Source organism: Heterocephalus glaber, unplaced genomic scaffold (genome assembly GCF_053883595.1).
Source record: "Heterocephalus glaber isolate CG9 unplaced genomic scaffold, H.glaber_assembly_v1.0 deba00001067, whole genome shotgun sequence".
Taxonomy (NCBI): Eukaryota; Metazoa; Chordata; class Mammalia; order Rodentia; family Bathyergidae; genus Heterocephalus; species Heterocephalus glaber.
In genome coordinates this window covers 2,598,579-2,621,853 of record NW_028258187.1, presented here as the reverse complement: position 1 = coordinate 2,621,853, position 23,275 = coordinate 2,598,579, and the positions used below count along the sequence as shown (strand labels likewise).

Here is a 23,275-nt window from a genome sequence, read left to right as displayed (position 1 = left end):
TGGCCCTGGGAAGGACTGTTTTAACTGTACATTTCGTATCGTGTGTGGGGCCAGGGCCACGTGATGCAGGAGGGCTGGAGTGTCCTCAGCATTGGCCCTTACTCTGGTAACTGTTCTCTTAGGCACAGTCACCACCCCTAATCCTCAGGGGAAACATCCCAAGGCCCCCAGGGGGCACCTGGAACCCCCAGGGGTACCAAGCCCTGTGTGCCATGATTTTCCTGTGCATACACACCCACGATAAAGTTTAATCTGTAAACCAGGTCCTGTAAGAGGTTAACAATGATAACCAACAATAAAATACAACATTGGTAGCATACCGAAATAAATGTTACGTGAACGGGCTCTGTCTTTCTGTCTGGCAGAATATCTTCCTGCACTCTGCTTACACATCTTACGGTGGTGCCAGAAGATGCAGCACCTTCATGCTGACAGGGGAAAAGGGGTGGCAGGGGTGTTGGAGGCAGCACTGAGGGACTTTCACCCTCACCACCGAGCCCCCAGAGATCTGTGGAGTGAATCCCATTGAGCTCTCCCACAGTCTTTTCTGTCCTGGTGGGATGTCTGTGTGCCCACCTTGCACACACTGCCCATCCCCGAGCACTTAGCAGCTGCCTGGGTTATAGGGCTGATGGTGATAGTGTGGCAGTGCTGGACCATGTGAGAGAGGAAACCACCCTCTGTACGGAATTGGGCAACTATGGATTAATTAGGTAACTATGCTCTTTGTATAATGATGCACCTGAGTAGCCATGACAGCTTCTGTAATCTGTCACCAAAGGAGCATAATGGACTAAGTTCTTGCCCGAACTCAACTCACCCTCCACCCACCCCCGCTCTGCTTTGTGTAAATCCTGCTTGCTATATTCCCAGGAAAATGCCAATGAAAGTAAGCCTCATAGATGTAAAAAGAGGTATATAAAGAAGAACAAACTTCTATTCAGAGCTCTTGAGATTGTCAGGAGTCACATGCTGAGCCACCGGCATTTAAAGCCGATTTGCTCCTAACTCCGTGTTCGAGTGCTGTCTGGGGATCCCCCACAGTTTCCTGCTTCACATGTTTGACCACATTTGAAAGCAAAACTACAGGTAAAGGAGAAAGATTGTATTCATCTTCCAACCTATGAAATTCTACCAACAAAAAAAATTCACTTCTACAGAGCTAGTTCCTGATTCTTCATAGGCTGTCATCAGATGGACTGTTTGAGAGGGGACAGAGGAGAACAGAAGTGTCTTAATTTGAGGAAAACTGTGTGATGGGAATTGGCAGCTCTGCTCTGCCCTTATTTTTCCTCTGCATGTTCAGCCTGTCATTTCTTTATCTTTATTGACAAATAATCACTAAAGTCTTACTGCACAGTAGCATTATTACTTTACAATTTGTAGTTGGTCTTCTTTCATTTAAATTAGTTGGGTAATGTACTAAATTGCCATTGCTCAGAGTGGTTATAAGAAATGAACTTGGTGATCTTTTTGAGAGGCCCATGTCTGCATGGTTGTATTTTTCAACACATGAATTATCTACAAACTTTAAGTGAAACTTTTATCACAGGTCTGAGAGCTTTGGGAACATCCACCCAATGCTATAGCATTCTCACAGATCTAGTTGTTCAAGATCAGCTTAGAGTTTTGTCTTCTAGTGATTAACTTTGGGTTAATAAATGAAGGAAATGTACTCAGGCAGTCACAGGTCAGCCTTCCAAAGACCTGTGTATGGAAAGTTATTTTTCTTATTAGTTGACTCTTGGCAGATAAGGTGTAGATCTGGAGGATGTACTTTAGAGTACAAAGAAAACAATTGCACAACATGTATAATTCTGTAGTAATAAAGTTGAAAATTTGTAATTAATGCAGAATTATTCAAATTCCAGTATGTTTCTCTTTCAACGTGAAAGTTCAGGACTTCCATCATGCATGCTAGCTTTATCCATGGGTGCCAGTCCTCCATTGTCTATGACTATACTGATGTCCTGACCAGGTTGTCCCTTTTGAGGGAAGTAAAGACACAAACATAAATTTACCCGCTTCACGGTTTTTAAGTGTGTGTTGTGGTGTGGCTAACTGTATGCACATTGTTATACACTAGCTCTCCAGAGCTGCTGCATCTTGTGATGAAACACTAGACCCATTAAACAACTCCCCATCCTCCTGCCCTCTGCCTCCCTCAACCACCCTTCTGCTTTATGTTTCTGTGGCAACTTGAGAGCCCTTATAGAATTGGAATCACACACGATTTGCCTTTCTGAGGTTGGCTCATTTCACTCAGCATAGTCCTCAGGGTTCCTCCGGGTTGGAGTGGAATTTCCTGCACAAGGGTGGATGCATTCTGTTACATACATGCAACACGTTTTCTTTATCCATTTATTTCTTATGCTGGGTATTCATGGCTTCCAGCATGTTTCTGAGCTCATCTATTTTTTTATCTGTTTCTGTTCTAGATCCTCTAATCATGTCTTTCACTCTGCTCACCATCTCTGTAGATATCTGGGAGATTATTTCTGCTTTGAATTTTTCTACAGCCTCATTCATCTGTTTTGTTACTTCCTGTGCTATCAGTTCAGGGTATCCAGGTGGTTGGTTATGGGACTTTTACATCTCATTTCCCCCAGGATTTACCCTTGGTGGGGTGGAAGTCTGAGTTTGTGCCTTGCTTAAATGTCTTCTCAGTTTTGTTTTTGGTACTGTCCTTGGTTTAACTCCTGGGTTGATAGTTTGAAATTGCTTATTGTAGGTATCTTTGTTGCTTGTAATTAGAACCCTTATGGAATGACTGCTTCTCAGAGGTGTCTTCCCGATATAGTGGTCTTTAAGTTTTGAGTCTCTAATGACTCTAAGGCTATCTCATTTTCCTTATACTAGGAAGGTTCATTGACTAGATCAATACCCACACCTTAGCCCAGGTGATACAATCAGCAACACCATTGCATCAAGTACATCTTCGAAAATGACATTTTGTGGTAGTTATTAATCTATCACCTTTATCTGTGTGAATTAAATCAAGATTGAGGACCAACCCAACATATAGTGAATAAACTCTTCAATATAACAACTTTACCCTTTGGGATGGGGAGTTAGAAGGGGTTGGGGAGGGAGGGACAGATGGGAAGAAGGATAGGGGAAGGGTAGCAGTGTGGCCAGAGGACACAGGTGAGAAGGAAAAAGAGAATACTAGGAAAATAAAGAAGAACTCCGAATGAGGACCAAGACAGGGACAAAAAGGGAAGATGAACAATGTGGGAGAGCAAGAAAGTGAGTGTAAGAGAGAGAGAGAAAGGAAAGAGAAAAGAAAAAAGAAAAGAAAAGAAAAAAAGGAGAGAAAAACATATTTGCAAAGAGTAGGAAAAAAATAAAGATAAGAGGAGCAAAAGAAAGGAAAAGAGAAAAAGAACAAACTAATAATACTAATTTTGGGAATAAAAAATAACCATGAAGATGAAGGGCCTCTTTCAGGGTATGTCTCTGCTGTCACAATAGACAACATGTAGCAGTGTGCAGAAATAAGTCAATGAGTCTCAGCAAGCTAGTCGCAGACCCATGAGATTCAGGCAGATTTCGGGCTGCAAGTCCCAAGTTGAGCTCCCTGTCCTCCTGCAGGGTTGAACTCTGCAAAGTTCTACTGCAGGTTCCAGCTGCCCTTCCCCTGAAGATAGTCCTGGTCCTGATGAGAGGTGAAGATGACTCCAACTTACCCAGTACAGTGGTCTGGTGGTCCGGTGTCCTCTGCGTCTTTGTAGTGTGGAACCAGGTGGCTGTACAGAGACGAGGCCAGAGGAGTGTGGGGGGGGTGTCCAGTGGATTGCTGCTGGGGCAGGGGCTGATTCGGCGTGACCTGGTACAGCGTCTGCACACCTGCCTGTCTGCAGCAGGGTGATGCGGTGCGTTCCACGTGACTCACGACCTTGACATTTTCTTTATCCAGTCATCTACCAGTGGGCATTTAGGCTGCTTCTACCTCTTGGCTATTGTGAAGAACGCTGCAGTGAGCACTGGTATGCAGCTCTCTCTTGGATCTCCTGTTTCCCGTTCTTTTGAATAAATACCCAGGAGCAGGATTACTGGGTGATGCGGTTGTTCTGTTAATTTTTTGAGGAAACTTTGTACTATTTTCCATGAAAGCCGCACTGTTTCACATTGCACAAGGGCTCTGATCTGTCCTCATCCTTGTGGTCCCTTATTATTTTGAGTGGTTTTTGTAGCAGCCACCCTAATGGGTAAGAGGTGGTATCTCTGTGCAGTCGTGGTTTTCTCTGATGATTAGGGTTTCGTGTAAGCATCTTTTCATGTACCTGTTGGTCCTTGTTGTGTCTTTTGTGGAGAAATGTCTGTTTACTTTCTTTGCTCATTTTAAAATCAGGCTGTTAATCTTTATGTTACTGAGATGTAGGTGTTCTTTGCATATTCTAGAGATTGACCCTTAAACAGTGTATGGTTTGCAAGTATATTTTCCTATCTCCTAGCTTACCCCACTGGGTGGTCTTAGGGTATCGGCCCAGCCCTCCCTGTTCCACAGCCTCGGCCTAACTCTGGCTCTGGTAATTCAGGTCAATGCTGTTCCCACCCTGGCTTTTACCTTATTTCTTACTCTAGTCTTAATTTTTAAACTATCTTCCCTTCCCATATGCTCCCAGTTGTGTTTACTGCTTTCCATTCCTCATAATCTCTTCTTTCCTAATATTTTAATAAGTGGTGATTTTTGAATGCATGCATGTATTTGGTTGAACAACAGGAAAAAATAGAATCTTTTAATTAATCTTAAATGTAAAAATATGCAACTAAGGTTAAAATCAGTAGGTTCTTATGTTAAATCTTTCACCTTTGAAAATACTCCTTTTAAACGGAGATAGGAGGACCGTGCTTTGAGTCGGTACATTTGGTGAGGGCGTGGGTTGGGGGCACAGAGGTCACAGGATGCTGTGTCCCCAAGTCCTACTCCTCTGGCTGTGCTGCTGACCACAGTCCCTTCATCTGAAAATGCCACATGGCTCTCACTGAGGGAGCCAGTGCATTCACAGGTGCTTGCAGAGCAGTGGAGTGAACCTCCAGCATACATGCCACAGTGGGCTGTTTGTGTGGTTGAAAGCTCTAAAAGGTTCACCATCACTAGTCTACAGCTAAGTGGTTGAATGTTGTGATTGACCAAACATAATATAGATTTTATTTCCTAGCAAATAATGAAAGACCGATGGATGAATGTAGGTCACGAAGAAGAAGAACTAAAGCCATATACTGAGCCTGAACCGGACTTCAATGATACAAAAAGAATAGGTGAGCATTCGAACGTCAGCAGAGGTGCTGCCACAGGCTACAAGAATGAGCTCTTTAGGCTTCCAAAACAGTGTTTAAAAGTAGAACAGGACCCAGGGAGTTACCTCAGTGGTTCTGCCACCTGCCTCGCAAGCGCAAGGTCCTGAGTTCGATCCCCGGTACCCTAAAAATAAATAAATAAATAAATAAATAAAATTAAAAATAGAACAGGAAGCAGCTTTTATTTGATAAAGCTTTGCATTATCATCTTAATGATAAGTATTAAACATTGAAATTTTCTTACTCTTTCCTTTCCATGTCTCTCTTTAATGTACATCACTTGTCTCTTGCACGGCTCTATCCCTGTTGTAGCGCATTCTCTCCTGTCCACAACCGGTCCCCAGAGTAGGACTCCTGTGACTCTCAGCATTGGTCAGACTGAGGAGTATCAGCAAACTCTCGATGCATTTTTACCAAGAACTCAGGATCACTGAGTTACAGGGGTCTAGCGCTTGCAGTGTTCCTCCCGTTCCTATGTTCTAGCACTGTGCATCTCCCTGGCTCACACTGCCGCCCTCAGCCAGGCCTCTGTTCCCGTCGCCGTCTCTGGCCCTCTGCCTGATCCACACCCGCATCTCACTGGGCTCCTCCCACCCAACTGGAAGGGAAGGAGAGCACGAGGGACAGGTGGAGCTGAGGTCTTCCAGAGGAGCTCAGTCTGCTGGAGACCAGAGGGGGAGCAGGCGTGGGGAAGCGGGGAGAGAGGACAGCCTGTCTGATGGCCCAGGGTGCGTGGGGAGGAGAGAGGGGACACGGAAGAGGGCAGTGAGCCCCAGACAGACGCGGCCTCGGGGACAAGGAAGGCAGCCTGGCAGTGTGTAAGGCAAGAGCAACCAAGAAGCTGAGTGCGCCTGATGTAGGTGACGCTGCAGTTATCTATGACATTCAGCATGTACAGGTTCATCCGGGACATGTACCATATGGGTTTAACTATGAGGACTAGACTTTAAAGCTTTAGGACTTAAGTTTTACATCCAGTACTGGGAAATGTGCCCACTTTTGCTGATGTGTTCACTAAAATAAACCCACTTTGAGAAAATTTGCATTTTTTTTCAGATGTTATGGTCACCATGGGCTTTGCCCGAGATGAAATAAATGATGCCTTAATAAATCAGAAGTATGATGAAGTTATGGCTACTTACATCCTTCTGGGTAGAAAGCCTCCTGAAGTAAGTTGTTCATCTTTTTAAGTGAATGTGAAGTATTCCTTGAGTGTGGTGACAGCTAAGTAAACACATTCTGTCTACATGTGTTCTGTCCTTTGCCAACAGTAATGCAAGGATCCAAATATTCTTATCTATCAGAATTCAGAACTCGAGGTGCTACGTTATAAACGAATGTGATCTCAGGTACCAAGAGAGATGTGTGACAGGGCAGAGGTCACTGTCCTGCCCGGCCCCAAGAGGCAGCTTTCCCAGCCTCGTCTTCAGATGGTGGTCCGGAGTTGTTCAGTGCACGGCATGTGCATCTGAGTGTGGCAGCCCCACCTACGCCAGTAGCAGCGTTCCGGGTGGGCAGGAAGGACAGCGACTGAAGCCCAGGGAAGGGCAGCATCTAAGACAATGAGGGGCGTGATCTCCACAGGGGGAACCCAGGGAGGGTGGCTTGGGTGTGCTTTGCCTTGTAGGGAGCTGGATGGCTTTGTGAGCTCAGGGCCGGTGGAGCCACCACAGGGAGAGGCCCGGGGACCACTGGGTACAAGTGGTGATCCTGGGTGTAAAGGGGACTTTGGGAAAGCAAAGGTATAAATGGAGAGTAGGAACGGAGGCTGGGCACTGACTGTTGAGAATTACACATCAGTGGGAAGCGCTTTATGGAAAAGCCCAAGTATAACTAGCGGCTTGCGAGAAGCAGCTCGTCCCAGCTGGTGTTATGGGAAATCAGGCCGAGTGAATCTGGGAACGGAGAACCTGGAAGGCGAGTCCCTCCAGATGCCTCAGTTGGAGATGAGCCACCCCCAGCGAGGTGCAGGGGTCCTGAGGACGCCTTGGGAGCTGAGGGACAAGCCCTGCCGCAGGCCAGGGGGCTCCAGATTGGCCCGTGTGACCCCCAAGACGTGAGGTCGTGTTCCTTGGGGACCTCTGGGGTGAGGCCCCGAGCCCCTCCGATTCCTGTGGACCCCGATGTGTAAGTGTGACGGAGGTCAGCCTGGGTGGGTGGGCTGGAAGCTGACCAGTGGGTGTGTGGGTGTCGAGATCAGGACTCTCGGGAGAGACGGGAAGAGAACTAACAGATGCCGAGTCCTCCCCGAAGCAGTCGTGTCTGGGAGCCCTTCCGAGGACTGCACTAAGGCCTCACTGACCCACGGTCCTCCGAGAGACCCCCGAAGCACCGCCAGAGGCGAGGAAGGGACCTGGGTGGGTACCGAAGAAGACAAGAGTGCAGCTGGTTATTTCTAACCTTTAACTGTTTCCGCTCACATTTACTAAGTTTCACTCCTGAGATCTTTAACTTTCTATTAAAGACAAAAGAAGTTCTGATTTTGTAAGAAAGCCCAGCACGGACCTGGTTGTACTGGGTATACATGAATGAAGCCACCATCGTCAGTCAGAGCCTGCCCTTTGTGCCTGGGTTCCCTGCCCCACTTGTCCTGGCACAGCCTCTAACCAGGTGACCTGGGCAACCTACTTAATTTTTTGTGCCTCAGTTTGCTTGTCTGCAAAATGAGGACATGGTCGTGCTTATCTCCTAGGGTCGCTGAGGGGTTGTATTGCTGACGCTCGTAAGGTCCTAGGGCAGTTGCTGGCAGGCAGCTGTTTCTGTGCTGGGCTCTCGCTGCTTCCTGATGCCAGCAGTGCTGCCCCCTCCTGGCCCTTGGCAACTTCGTCTTGCAAAGAGAGGTGGTCTATGGACCTCTGCTTCCCATACTTAGTTTCAAAGAGATGTCATTTCCTGATCAGAGCCAGTAAGCCTCATTTTGTTTTGTAAATGTGGAGAAAACCAAATAAAGTAGTTTAATCCAGGCCAAAGGTAAAGCGTGGAAATACAGATATTTTAGTAGTGTTTTCATGTGCATGTGCACACACACACACTGTACACATAAATATGTGTTTAAAGTGTTAGATTTTTGTCCTAAATTTGAATCCCAGCAGTGCCCCTTGATTCTTGACCTCAGTTTTCCCATCTGTGAGGTGCAGGTGACTACATTGCAGCTTTGTTGTAAAGATTAAGCAAAGTAACAGACAGGAAGAGCGTGGGCCAGCCCTGCCCTATTAACTGGTGCAGGGTTTGTACAGAGTAGCAGATGGTGACAAGCTCTCTCGCTCCTTCGCCCAGGCCCCTCTTCCTTCGTGCCATCTTGAAGTTGTCCACCTAAAGCCACCTGGCCTTTGGAGCTGGTTATCCCTCGCATAGTTTTGAGTCGTGTAGAAGTCAAGAGTGCATTTTGTTGGTGTATGGGTTTTTCTGCTTTAAAACTGGTCTCCTTCTCACGCAGTTTGAAGGCGGTGAGGTGCTGTCCAGTGGGAACCTGAGTCAGAGGTCCCGGCCCAGCAGTGACCTGAACAACAGCACCCTGCAGTCCCCCGCGCACCTGAAGGTCCAGCGGAGCATCTCCGCCAATCAGAAGCAGCGGCGCTTCAGTGATCATGGTGAGGGCCAGGCTGGTCTGTCCACACCAGCTCCCCAGAGCCGCAGGCTGCGGGGCAGAGCCGGCCGCATTGGCAGGGCTGACCTGACTTGTACCAGACCATGGGATCTTAGTGCAAAGCATGAAGCGGGCAAACAGCTCTCTCTAGCAGGGTTTTCGTTGTAGAAGAGAGCATATCCATGATTGTTCAGCTCACTGTGCTGTTATGTAATTCCAGCCGGCCCATCCATCCCCCCCGCCGTGTCCTACACCAAGAGGCCCCAGGCCAACAGCGTGGAAAGCGAGCAGAAGGAAGAGTGGGACAGAGACATGGCCCGGAAGCTGGGCAGCGTCACGGTTGGCTCAAAGGGCGAGGAGACGGCCAGCCCCGTCGCGGGCCCCGAGAGGAGGAAGTCCTCCACCATCGCCGGCGTGAGTGCACCCTGGCCTGCTGCAGGCTGTGCCCGCCCTGTGGCCGGAGCGTTTCTTGAGATCTTTGTCTTTTGTCTCTTTAAATGTGGCCAAGTGAATCGCAACGGGAAGGACATGAAAAAAGGGTGAAGCTTCTCTTAAAGACTATTTCAACAGAAAGGACTCTCAGAGTCACAGCCTCATCACAAAAGGAAAGCTCTCCTGCTTCATTTTCCCGTTTGCAGCAGTGACTTCCTGCGATGCTGGTGCATTTGCAGAGCACTGACCCGAGCCGAGGTGCAGCCCAGTGGCAGAGTGCTTGCTGCACCTGCAGCCCCAGCGCTGCAAAAATAAAATCCCCCATGGGCTTGGTGTGGGGGGGCTCAGTTAGCAGCCAGCGTGTGAGGTGGCCTCAAATCCCGCACTGGAAACGCACACTGTAGAAGTTGTGCATGGGTGCTAGAGGAGAGGCTGAGGCCACAGGAGAGGATAAAGAGGATCTAGGAAGCAGACTGGGGTGAGGGTCTGTGTGGCAACAGTTAACACATACAGAGTAGATGTTAGAGCCAAAATTCGGAAGCCTGAGGCTGGGTAGAAAGTCGGGGAAGAGCGGTGTGTGCCTTGTGTGGCAGCTGAGAGGAGTAAGCGTGGAAATCAGTGATGAGCTAACCAGAGCTCAGGAGCTTACGGTGAACAACCGAAGAACAAAAATACAGTGACAGCTTTTAGACCAAGAGAAGGAAAGGGGAAAGCTTGATCACGCCCGTGGGAAGGAAGGGGGACTGCTTTAAATGGCAGACCCAGAACAACACACGAAAAAGCCTCGCAAATCTGCATCTCGGTGGGTGGGTTAGACTCCCCGGGTCCACTGCTTCCGTTAGTGAGGGGAAACCAGCCTTCTTTCAGTAGCGATTAGATTATCACCTCCTAGCCTTTGAAATAGACACACAACAACTTTAAAAGTTGCTCGATATAACTGCTTCCCTTCCGACTTATCTGCTTGGAAATGCAAAGGTTTAACTTTTTACAAATAGATTTCCTAAGCAAGCTGTGACTTTCCCGCCAGGCAAAGAACAGTGTCCAGTGCTGTCACCCCACATAACAGAAAGAATGGGCTTAGCTGCTGTGTTCCCCTCTCCCCGTGTTGCCTGTCTTTCCACTCAGCCAGGTCTCACCCTGCCCTGCACATGCGCGGCCCTGTCTGCATTTGGTGCCCTTGCACCTGCCTTCCCCCAGCTGCTTCTGCTGTGCAGCTCGGGGTGCTCAGTGCTGCCGGGCTCTGACCCTGTGGTCCCCATGAAAACTGTAGCTCTGTCCACTCAGAAGCACTGGTGCCAAAGTGCACGAGTTTGCTGACTAACAAGCAGGTGTGCTTGAGCATTAGATAAATCCAGTTAACACTGCCACAGTTATGCACAGTTATGTCTTTAAAAACATAAAAGGGTTCTGATAGAGAAATTCTTTTTTTTTTTTGGTACCGGGGATCGAACTCAGATCCTTGCACTTGCGCAGCAGGTGGCAAAACCACTGAGCTAAATCCCCGGGTCCAGAGAAATTCTATTCTTAACCACTAGATTTTTTAATTTAACTGTTAATTTTGGTAATTTGAGAAAACAAAATACTAATTTTGTTCAGCAGTTCAGAACTTTCTAAAGTAAAATTAGTAGTGTCCTCTTTCCTATCTGCTACCTAACATTCTCAGCTCTTAACATGACTCGTGCCAGCGATTTGGGTTGAGTTCTTAGGTTTCCTTTATGAAAGAAAACGTAAGTGAGCCTACGGGATTATTTCATTGTGCTTTTTTTTTTGGTACTGGGGATCAAACTCGGGTCCTTGCGCTTACGAGGCAGGTGACGGAACCACTGGGCTAAATCCCCAGCCCTTCATTGTGCTTTTGATTTAAAAAAAAAATAGGTCATATTTTGTCTATTGCATTTTTGTTTTTCTTGCTTGTGGTACCGCGGGGTCCTGCGAGGTCATAACAGGAGGCCTTTGTAACTGCACATTATTAGTAGGCACAGGCAGCCATCGCATGATCCATTCAGCCTTCCTTCACGGGGCACTCAGAATTTTCCACTTCCCAGCATACACAGCCCCATGCACTTCCGGTGCAAGTGTGTTTCTCTTCAGTGCATCCTCAGAGGCCCATGTGCTGTGCTCTGTGCTGACTTCACCCCCGTTGCAGAGTTGGGGACCGACCCAGGTGGCACCATTGCCCTGGGAGCTGTCCCCCACCCCCTGTGCCACTCGGTCACCACCCCACTGCACTCTTGGGGGTGGCCCTGGCCGGCTGGCTGTGGGTCCCTGCAGTGTACACATGTACAAAGCAAGACCCTGTCACACACAAAAAAAGAAGAGTAATACCCATAGCACGTGTAGATAGCTTAGTAAGTGATAGTTTAATAGCACTTTTTCCCCCAGTACTGAGCATTGAACCCAGGGCCCTCACACTGGGCTGCATCCCCAGCCCTTTCTTATTTTTTATTTTGGGACAGGGTCTCACTAAGTCACTAAGTTGCTCAGGCTGGGCTCAAACTTGTGACCCTCCTACCTCAGGAGTGCTGGAATTACAGGTGCGCCTACCAAGCCTGTTAGTTTAGTAATACTTTTAATCTTTATAAAATAACAGGACTGTTTTTCAGTCGATAGTAAAAGATTCCATTGCCACTAGTATTTAACATCAGTCCAACCGACCTATGCGTGATACTGACAGATGATACTTAGCTGACAGTTGGTAGACAGCGTGGGGAGAGTCTCAATACCACCAAAAAAAAACTTTCTGAAAAATGAGAGGACAGATTACTTCTTTCTGAGAGACTGAAACAGATTTAAAATGTTACAGAGATTGCAAGGTACTGTATCTCAGTATCATGGTATGAATCTAAGTAGACTTCAGGAGGCTGGCGAGTATTATTTCTACTGTTCCCAAGCCCTCCGCAGGAAGAGCCCCTCTCTCTGCTTAGGAAGCACCAGAGCCTGGTTTTGTGACCGAGGCACGGCCTCCGTGACAGCTGGTTTGTGTGTGTACCTTCGATGAGTCGGGCCTCGCCTGTTCCTGCCACTTCCTTCTGAATAACTACACACTCAGCTCCCTGCACCATGCACCTCAGTGAGGTAGGCTGGCCACCCACCCTGGGTGACCCTGGCATCTGAGGGTCCAGGCAGGAGAGCAGCACATGGGGAGGAGGAGACACCTGTCCTGGGAAACCACACAGGTGCACAGCAGCATGGCAGATGGGCGGCTTGTTCAATTCATATGACTCGCAGAATGATGTTGTCAGTTACAAAGATTTCCCCTGTTTTCTATTATTTCTAGAATTTTTCTTCTAGATTTTAATTTTCCAGTAAGCTTCTAGACGATTTAACCTCCTTCATACCTTATAAGGCAAAGTAGAAATAACTTAAATGTTCAGAAATTAGGATTCTACTGGTCCCAACAAAATGTGGCTCATTTGCACAGCCCTATCTTCTGGGCTATAAGCTTGTTCTGTCGCTTCACGGGGACATATGTTGATGACAGGTTAAATGAAAGCAGGTCGTGAGACAACATGCTTCAAACCATGAAATGCAGATGGCGCTTCTAATTTGGAGAGAATTATGGGTGCAAGTCGGCATCATAACGAGTCACAGTCATTCTTTTTGCCTTCAGGGGACAGAACAAGTCTTACCTAAAATCTCCTTAATAATCTTGGCCTCTTTCCTACCATACTTTTACAGTTTTTAATTTATGCTTTTCCTACAACTGGTGACAAAACTCCTTCCACCGAGGAAGCTGCACTATTGAAACATTTTAAATTTTCACTCACACAATTTTGTTAATATTTTTTTCCTTCTCCAAGTGATTTCAAGTAAATATCGATTAACTTTCTAGCCCTCTTTCTTAAACAAATTTTAGGATAATTATTTATTTTAAAGAATAGTGAAAGCTAGATCAGCCAAAAGTAGGGACTTTTTCTGCTGGATCAGGGGGAGACAGAAGAATATTTCAGGGCTTTTGAAAATCCTTCCTGTGTGGTGTTAGCTGTAAGTGGCAGGCAGTCTTGGCGGGCAGGGTCAGAGGGCAAGGGCTGTGTAGGGGAGGCCCAGCGCCTCTCTGCTGCTGTCCTTGTCCCTCCCCTCCCCGGGCCTGGCCTGCCTCCTGGCTCGCCCCGGGACCAGCGGGACCCCTCAGCCTGGCTCTCTCAGGCACAACTTCGGTCCGGAGCTTTGGTGTCCTGATTGCCCCAAGCAGGTGCAGCGGCAGGCCAGGAAGGTGGGCCGTCTTCGCTGCCCTAGGCCCCTGTCAGTGCCAGGGCTGGACAGGAGCAGAGTCTCCCCTAGTTCCCCATCTTCACCCACGAGGAGGGAGAGGGGAGACCCTGCTTCCTCGTTGCTTCCAGACGAGCGCTGGCGACTGCTGCAGGGTTGTGAACTAAGACTGACGAGTCTGTTTTCTGTCCCGTGGTTTTCAGTCCTCAAATCTAAATGGTAGAAGAAAAGAGGGGAGGAAGGAGGAGACCGAGGGAGAAGGGTGAGGATCCGCCGCGTTTATGCAAGATTCTAACCAGTTACACGAGCAGAACAGCTCTAACACGTGTCGGCTTTCCACGCATGTAGTTAGAATTTTAAAATTGCTCTTTTTCTTAAAGAACAATGTGTATCCTGGAGGCAGCATGGCAAGGAGGAACACGTACGTCTGCGAGAGAACAACAGACCGCTACGCGGCGCTGCAGAACGGAAAAGACAGCAGGTGGGTGTTGCATGCCAGCGGCAGAGCGGGATGCGCTCCGTGCCCTGCTGAGCGGCCTGTAGATAGGTAGGGCACTGCACCCAGTACTGAGACCGTAGCGGGATGGAGGGTGGGAGGACACGGGGAAGCAGGAGGTGAATCTCCTAACCGGGTGCATTTCTGATAGGATGTGGGAGGAGAGCCTTCCTGTAACTCAGCCGGTCTGCGACCCGCCCTGCTCCTCCTGACTTGCGTCACGTGCTTCTCAGTGGCTTCTTTTCATTGGCCATCCTTTCTGGTCCGTCAGAACCATGAAATCTTCAAGTGTTTTATTTTAAATAATGATAAATCATATTATTTTTATTATTTCAAGAAATGTAACTTCACATCCGGGTTGGACTCTATCCTGATAAACTTCTTAGACTATCTCACCTGTCTTCCTTCTCAGCTGGAGTTGCTGAGAGGAAGCAGTGCGGTGAGGCGCCCAAGATCAGAGTGTCTTCTTTGGCCAGGAAATCCCTCAGGCCAGAAGCCAGACACTGACTCCGGGCAGACTCAGCAGTTCTGCCTGTACTGAGTGCCTGAGCAGTCAAGCTAGGGCTCCGTGTTTCCAGGTTCCCAGAGATGGTGATGGATTCGGATGAATAATCTAGGACATGCAGCACAGAAACACATCACACATGCACAGAAGCGATTTCTGCTTTTCTAGACTCACGGAAATACCAAGCAAGTGTGTGTAAGATCTTCTGAGTGGAAGATAGGGATAAATCTTCCCTGTACACTTTTTCTTTTTGTACTACAGATTGGATCCAAGGCCTTGGACATGCTAGGCAAGTGCTCTACCACTGAGCTCCACCCCCAGCTTTGTACAATTTAAAGACAAAGTCTCACTAAATTGCCCAAGCTTGGGCTCCCCCTGCCTGAGCCTCCAAGGAGCTGGGATTACAGGCATGTGCTGCTGCACCTGGCTCCCTGTATACTTTTATTACAAATATTGTCTCATTAGTCACCAACTGTGCCACTGATGTTCGTTAGGTTCCTTGAAGTGTTTCAGTCTTGAAAAATGTTGGTCAATTTAGATTTTAAAATCTATTTCTTCACCTTTAGTAAGCTGCGCTTTCTCTGCTTTGCCTCTTGTCTTCCATTTCCGTGTCTCCTCACCTGCCTCCATGAAGCCTCACAGAGATGTCTGTGAGTAGCATTTCCTCTGCGGGCTCCGCTGGGGCCTCTGCTGTCCCCTCCGCCCGGCCGCGGCACCAGAAGTCCATGTCAGCGTCTGGACACCCTATCAAGGTCACGCTGCCAACCATCAAAGACGGCTCCGAAGCGTACCGTCCCGGGTAACGTCCTCCTCCAGCCGTTTTCTCTGTTGTTTTAGAGACTGCCGTGCTGTTTGAACACACAGCACACAGCAGCAAGAATCCAATGGCAAAATACAATTCCAAATCTGTCCTTCAAGCAAAATGTTACTGGCTAATTTATCATTTAAGTAAACTGAAATTTTCTGCTAATGAAACATACAACACAGCAGGCCCTGAGACCTGGCTCCTCCGTAACCCTCAGAAGCGATGACACGGTTGAGCGCCAAGATTTTGTGCAGGTGTAAGAATATCTGTCGCTGTTCTATGAAGTTCTCAAATTTCAGAACATTTTAACCTTTTTATAAGTAGATTTTTGTTAGCCATATTCTTAGTGCCGTGTAGCCTTGTGGTATCACTGAGGCCTAAAATTGGAAGTGGGAGGAGATTTGATTCAAATACTTTTTGATGAACAGCAACATTCACGTTCACATTCCTAAGCAGGATAAGAGAATGCAGACTGAGTAACCCTTATCTGAAAATGTTGGGATCAGATGCATTTTGGATTTTGAACTTTTGCAGATTTTGAAATATTTGCATAATGAGATATCTTGGGTTTGGGCACCAGGTCTAAAGGTGAAATGTATTAATGCGAATATGTATTTGGTGTATACCTTACACCTACCGCCAGCCCTATACACTCAGCTTAGAGTTCTTTTGAGTGTGACTTGTCCAGGAGGTTTGGAATTTTCCATTTGTGATGTCCTATCCGGCACTGAAAAAGTGCTGTATTTAGAGCATTTGGGATTTTACACTTTCCGATTATGGAGGCAGCGTGAAAGAATGCACGCAACCTGCAGTAAAACACAGATCCACACAGCACGGTGGCTGTGTGTCCCATCCTGACCAGCATTTGACCTCGTGTCTGTCCCAGTAATTTCTCAGTCTTCGGGCCCCAGTTGTTGTACCGCGTGTTCAGTTTCGCACTGAACCCCAGCCCCTCCGCGGGGCGGTGCGTCTTGCGCGTCGTGTGTTCTGACCCACGCCCCTGTGCCCGCAGGGCCGCCCCGAGAGCTCCCGCCGCCTCCCCGTCTGCGCACAGCATCAGCGCCAGCACCCCAGACCGCACGCGCTTCCCCCGAGGCAGCTCCAGCCGCAGCACCTTCCACGGGGAGCAGCTCCGAGAGCGCCGCAGCGCCGCCCACAACGGGCCGCCCGCGTCGCCGGCCCACGAGCCCGGGGCGTTCGCGCACGCGCGGCGGGGCACGTCCACCGGGCTCATCAGCAAGCTCACGTCCAAGTTCGTGCGCAGGTCAGTGTCCGGCGGCCTTCCACCTTTCGGTGATTTCTTCCAAAGCGGTTTCCTGAGAGCTGCTCTTCTGCAGGAATGGGAAGGAAAAATTGAGAAATACGTACTTTTTCCGTAATAGAAAAAGGGACAGAATGAGAATTTTAGAATTGTGTAAAATAGGGTGGAAGGAGCAAGAATTTAAGGTAAAAAAGAGCATGTGCTTCAATCAAAAGGTGAACTCATACTTAAAAGCCTTGCTCTTAAGAAAAGAAATTAAACATGAGTTTACACGAGTCTTTCAAATAGTGTTTCTTACCTTAAAAATATTTTTAAATTGCCTGCCAGTAATACATGTAGTCTACTTTTTTTCCCTCTTTGTATAAAAATTCTGTATACTAGAATCACATAGGTTTATTTAGCCTCAGAAAATTTTTACATAAAACACAGTAAAAATAGAACAAAAACGCATGTGATAAGTTTCTAATATAATCCAGTAGTACAGCTGTCCGTCTCTCCCAAACACCGGCGTCCGAGTGCCCCTGTGCTGAGCACGCAGCTGCCGCGCAGAGCGCAGTGGGCGAGGGCCTGACCGGGTGACCGGCAGGCTGCTCTGGCGCCCATGGAGCCTACAGGAGGCACAGACTAGGCCGTGAAGGCGACGGGGGGGGGGGGCGCCCGTGCCCTCGGGCTTGGCGGCCTTGGGAGAAGCAATGACAGCGCTGAACAGCAGCCGCCCGCTGACCAGGCCGGGGCCAGTTGTTCGGTGTGGGGCTCCGGGCCTCCGTGCCAGTTGAGCTGGGCCTGCAGTAGGGTAGGAAGCCATCATGTGTGCTGGAGGGAGTGAACTGTCAGCACTGTCAGAGCTCCTAGGGTCTCGGGTGGGCAGGAAGAGAAGCAGCCGCTCCAGTCTCCGCCTTGTGCTGGAGCTGTTTGCAGATCTGCCCAGAGATCATTTGGCCAGAACCACCCGGCTCAGTTAAAGACTTTTGTCCCGAGCGCAGCATGAGGCCTCGCAAGCTCAGCTGGCATCCGCCGGGAAGTCGGGGTGGGGGTGGGGGGCTGCTGGCCGTCCGCGGGCCCCGCTCAGTCACCTGGTCACCTGGTCACTGGTCAGATCATCCTAGTTTCCTCCTGGGGAGCTCGGCTGACTACTTAAGGCCGTTTTAGAGGCCAGCACTTTCTCAGGCTAAGCCAGCATTCAGCCAGTGAAGGCAAGCAGACGGCATGTAATGCTTACTTGCTGGTTGTGCATCGTGCCTCATGGAAGATGCTTCTCTTTACTTCTCGATGAGAATTAGCTCCAAGAGGAAGGTGGGGAAGAGTGCCCGGACAGGAGGGCCGGGCCGGGGATGCCACCGGCGGCCTGGGAGTCGTGGGTGAAGGGCAGTCACAGGCTCCACGCCTGAGTCGGGGGACCGTGCCCGGTGCCGCGGGCACCTGTGAGGTTGCTCCGGCCCCGCCTGTCCGCCGGGGGCTGTGTCACCCCGCTGCCCACACTCGCACACTCGGCCCGGGGCTGTTGTCTTCTCTTAGCTCCGTTTTTCCAGCTGGTGCTTTTCAGTCCCCTCGCCCTGGACCCTGCATGTCAGGATGCCCAGGTCCCAGTCTTGGGCTGCATCTCGCCCGTAAGTAAGCAGTAAATGCAAAACCTATTTTTCTTCACTGGCTGAATGCTGGCTTAGCTTGAGAAAGTGCTGGCCTTTAAAAATAGCCTTAAGTAGTCAGCCGAACTCCCCAGGCAGAAACTAGGATGATCTGCTCAGTAACAGCTTCCAGTTGCGCGTCTGTGGCCCCGGTCTGCAGCCTCGCCTGCCCTGTGCTGCTCCCAAACAGAATGTGTCGCACTTCACCTCCTGCCCTTCCACCCCTGTCCCCTGCCCTCTGGGCCTGTGGAAGCGGTGACGCGGTCCCTGCAGCTCAGGAGGAAAGCCTTGGCCTCGTCCTGGGTGCTCTCTTACCGAAGCGCATCGTCTCCCTTTGCTCCGCCCTTGCGGCAGTTCCGGCCCTGAGCAGCTCCCACCACCCTACCACTGCCTTTGCAGCGGAAACTACTCCTGGACCTACTTGTCCGCCATGTTGCTGCTGCTGCTGCCCGGGCTGCACTTTTGTACTGGGAAGTCTGAGCAAGTCCCTCCTCAGGGTACACCCTGGGTGGGGCTGAGTCGAGTGCCCCCCAAGTGTGTGTGAGGTGCTGGGCTCAGTCCCAGGGCCGAAAAACAAGCAAACGCAGAAACCACCCGTGTTCTTCTTGCTTGGGTGCTGTCCAGAGGCCTTGAGGTGGCCTTCATGAGTCTGGCTGCCCTTTCCTTTTCTCCCACTTCCTCTGCTGTCCCCTCACCTGACACTTGGGCACCTGGTTGTGTCCTCCGGTCTTGACGCTGCCCCTGGGCTTTGTGCCTGCCGTTCATGCTTTCCAGAGCTCTCTGCCCACAGAGAAAAAATTATCATTCTTTCTGGAACGCTTAAAACAGGAAGACAGCTTTAAACTAAGAGTTCGAGTTGGTGGTTTTTCCCCACTACTTAAAAGTGTTTGGCTCTGCCAAAAAGCCATGTCTTGACTGGGGATTTAGCTCAGTGGTTCTTCCGCCTGCTGCACAACCGCAAGGACCTGAGTTCCATCCCTGCTACAAAAAAAAAGCTGTTTCTTATTAGTTTCAAATTAATGTAAACTCGATACTCCTAGCTAGATAATTAATTACTCTCAAAAATGACAAAGTGATTAAACTGTTGGTGGACTTCAGTTACCTTCAACATGAGGACAGCTGGTAGCATTTTCTGGGTTTCGTTCCACAGGTGGATACACAGGTAAGATCAGTGTTTGTGTTTAAGACTGAATCTATGGTTTAGACTGAACTTTTCTGACAGGCTGTGCATGGGTTGTCAGCAGAACTTCTGAAATACATTGGTTGCTTATTTAAAAGTTAATATTTATTGTTAGAAATACCTACATGTTGAGCTTTCTTTCTTTTTTTTTTTTTTTTGGTACTGGGGATTGAACTCGGGTCCTTGCATTTGCAAGGCAAGCAGCGGAACCACTGAGCTAAATCCCCAGCCCTTGAGCTTTATTTCTAATTACAAGGTTAATTTATATATTTTCTCAGTCGAGCAACTACTGAAATCATATATAACAATGTGAAGTTTAATCTTGCTGTTTGTAAGTATGAGTTTTAAATTCAGAGAATACTGAACTAATCCAAAAGGTAAATCATGACATTAACATCGTGGCTGGGAATTGGACTATCATGTAAAAATAAAGCTTAAACTTTCCCTTGGTATCTCCTCCTGACAAACCCCAGTACACGCCCAATCAATGGCAGGCACACAGGGTCACAATGGAAATCATGTGAAATGGTATTAGACCAACTGGCAATAAAGCTGTTGTGGTAGAAGTCTGCTCAACAAGTTAATGTGAAAATCATTTTAGAGGTGGGCTTTCTTGGTATAATTTTCACGTCTGTCATTAAAAATCTCAACTTTCACTTTGTTTTGAGGGATCCGAGTGAAGGCGAAGCCAGTGGAAGAACAGACCCGTCCAGGTAAGGAGGCCCGCCCCTTCTCCGAGGCTGGGTCCCCACGCATGCACAGGGGCCTCCCTGTTCATCAGCACTTCGTAGTGGTGATATTAGCAACCAGCCAGCGTGTGCACCGTAAAGTATTGCGTTGGGGTGGGTTTCTGGTGTTGCCCTGTCTTTAATGACATTTAAGCTAATGAACTTGAAGTTTGTGTTTTCCTAACCTTATTTGGAGTTGCGTACTTGGTAAAGGAATAGCCTTTCTGTTTGCTAAGACACGTCATGGTAGGTGTTGATAGATCAAAATGTTCTGATCCTTTTCTCACTAGTGGGTTGTAACTAAACCTGGCCTATGTCAGACCAGACAGGTACACAGGCTGCCAGGGGCTGCATGTGCAGGACGGTGTGGTACTAGTGGTGTATCTTAGGGGAAAAGTGTTAAATTGTCACTTGCGGCTGCAAATTTGTTTTCCACGAACAAATGTGTTTAGGGAAATATGCTAAATTCTCCGAGTGCTATTGAGGATGCTGGAAGCCCTGCCTATGGCTTTGGGTCTTGCCTTCACAGCGGCCTCGAGGCATGGTACCTGTCAGGCGGACTGCATGCTGCGTAGCTTTGCTAGACCTGGAGCTATGACCATGAGGTTTCTGTGTGTGTTTGATCTCTTCTCTGAGCGAAATTTTGCTTTCCTTCTTTCCCTTCACCCTCTTCTTGCAGAAGTGTGTCTGGGGAACCAAGAGAAAGAGACAAGGAAGATAGCAAAGACTCCAAGCCCCGGTCCCTGCGGTTCACATGGAGCATGAAGACCACGAGCTCCATGGACCCCAACGACATGATGCGCGAGATCCGCAAAGTGCTGGATGCAAATAACTGCGATTACGAACAGAAGGAGAGGTTCCTGCTCTTCTGTGTCCACGGGGATGCGCGGCAGGACAGCCTTGTGCAGTGGGAGATGGAGGTGTGCAAACTGCCACGCCTGTCGCTCAATGGCGTCCGCTTCAAGCGAATATCGGGGACGTCCATTGCCTTTAAGAACATCGCATCCAAAATAGCAAACGAGCTTAAACTGTAAGATGTCCATGCTGACGGATCAGGGAAGACACACCTGTCTGCGGGGCAGTGCTGACTGTACTGGCCGTGGTGGCATGGTCTGCTGTGAACCTCCCGCTGTAGAACCTGCCCTGATGCAATAAGGTTATACATAGTTACCAGCTGTACAATTAAAATCCGTATGAGCTGTAATAAATATCTGTAGCTTATACAGTAGGTTCACATGTACAGGTAAGTATATTGTGTATTTCTGTTCATTTTCTGTTCATAGAGTTGTATAATAAAATATGGTTGCTTAAAAACTTGTATAGTTGTCTAGATTTCTGCACATAATGTATGTTTGATGCTCTGTCTTGAAATGTTTTTCCCTGTTACTTACGTCCTGGTGGGTTTTTACAATTCTTACCTCCATCATACAACTTTGAAAACTGTCCAGGATTAAAAGTGCACAGAACTTGTCTTTACAACTGTAGCATGGACTTTTAAAAAATTATTTAAAATCATATTTAAATTTCAACCAGAAGCGGATAAATAGATCTGTTTATTATACACAGAATTATTCCTGCTTATCTTTGCTCTTAGCCTTGTCATGAAACAAGGTTTCATTGAGGAGATACAAAATGTTTACAGCGTTGGCACTTAGAGTTTCTACACAAAGTACATGAAAATAAATAATAGCTTTGCCTTGAGCTAACTAGGAAGTACTGGAGAAAAAAAATTAAAACCTATACCAAGTTTCCTTTGAACTTTGAAGAGTTTTCTGACCCAGTAATCGCAGCAGCGGAATTGAAAAGCATCGATACTTCATCCGGTGACTCGTTGTAACCATGGCTTAGGCTGGCTGCCTCCGATGCCCGCAGTCACTGCAGATGTACAGTAATACGGGACTGTTCACGGCACAGACGCCTCGCTCCAGTGCTGGTCAGTGGTCAGTTAAGAGAGAATGCCACCTCAGGAATTACCACCCCTGGGAACACTGGCCCCAGGCCCTCGCCCTCTTGGTCCACCCCACCTCTGCGTGTCTGTGACACTGAGGGACTCGCGAGCAGAACACGCCATTGGTGACAGTTTATCATGGATTTAAGCGTACGTGGTTGTTCAGTTTGTTCCCATGTAATCCATTTGTTCTAAGTATTTTGCCAGATTTCTTGTATTTATTCCACCTTGTTATGCCTATAACGTGCAGCTTTGTAATGGGGCATTTGCCAACTTTTCTTTCATAATCAGTGACACATGCTATGTGAAGACACTAGTAAAGGTGCATTTTAATACTTGTTATTTTATACTGAATTAGCCCTGGAGGTTGACTGTGCAATGTTATTTAATGTGTAATTACTGTAATATCAGCATATGGACCCCATCTGCCCACTTCTGAGAAATAGTGTATTCAGGTGTTATCAGTTTAAAGAATAATAAGGCTGTGATAAATGCTGTCCTCCTGCCCTGCGTGGGACGCTCCGAGCACAGGGGACCTGCGTGGCCAAGTGGCTTCCAACCCAAGGTGAACTCTATGTCGTGTGCCGTGCTGTGCTGTAGCTTTCTTCTGTAACAGTTCTGTTCTGAAATGAAGTGTACTCTTGCCTTAGCAAAGGGTGGTGTTTGAAAAAAGCAGAACAAAGCTGTGTAGCCCCTTTTTAACCTACTGTTCATCCAGGACATGGACGCAGCCTGGCGCACTTTCACAGGTGCACCCTGCAGCATTACTTGGGCTGTTCTCATAATAAAGCACTTGTCTTTGGCTCTTTATCAGAATGTGAATTACCTGTTTTCTAGTAAAAAAAAAAAAAGTGTTCTGTATGGGTTGGGAGGTATGTGTTCTAAATTTAGTTGGCAAAATGTCATTATGACAAGAGAATTTCATTTTTACAGGCATGCCTATCATTGAAATACTTTTCAAAAAATAGACTTCGTGCTTTTTTCAAGGTAGAAACTGATGTTTTTTATGTCTTCTCCTGCTAGCCAGCTCTTCTGTTTTGTGGCAAGGAATTTTACTTCAATAGTTTTTATGAACTACAAATGAAATCTTGATATTCACTTTATATTTCCATTTTATATGTTCATGACAGCATAAATATTCTTTTGAAGACTTCAAAGAATTTTAAATATGTTTGCATAAATAAATACCAGTTTAT

At 47.9% G+C, this 23,275-nt stretch overlaps 1 protein-coding gene across 4 annotated transcripts in view; it reads left to right on the top strand.

Moving 5' to 3' along the window:
* The window catches only part of Mark1 (microtubule affinity regulating kinase 1), a 114,776-nt gene extending 91,887 nt beyond the window's left edge, over window positions 1–22,889 (top strand). For all 4 annotated transcript variants that reach the window (XM_021246416.2, XM_004867402.4, XM_021246414.2 and 1 more), the window contains 9 exons: window positions 5,166–5,265; window positions 6,361–6,473; window positions 8,741–8,894; window positions 9,111–9,304; window positions 13,912–14,012; window positions 15,167–15,331; window positions 16,350–16,601; window positions 20,072–20,116; window positions 20,811–22,889. In XM_021246416.2, the coding sequence (XP_021102075.1) occupies window positions 5,166–5,265; window positions 6,361–6,473; window positions 8,741–8,894; window positions 9,111–9,304; window positions 13,912–14,012; window positions 15,167–15,331; window positions 16,350–16,601; window positions 20,072–20,116; window positions 20,811–21,165 (1,479 nt within the window). In that variant the 3' untranslated portion in view covers window positions 21,166–22,889. The remainder of the gene's footprint in view (window positions 1–5,165; window positions 5,266–6,360; window positions 6,474–8,740; window positions 8,895–9,110; window positions 9,305–13,911; window positions 14,013–15,166; window positions 15,332–16,349; window positions 16,602–20,071; window positions 20,117–20,810) is intronic.
* Window positions 22,890–23,275: the final 386 nt, after the last annotated feature.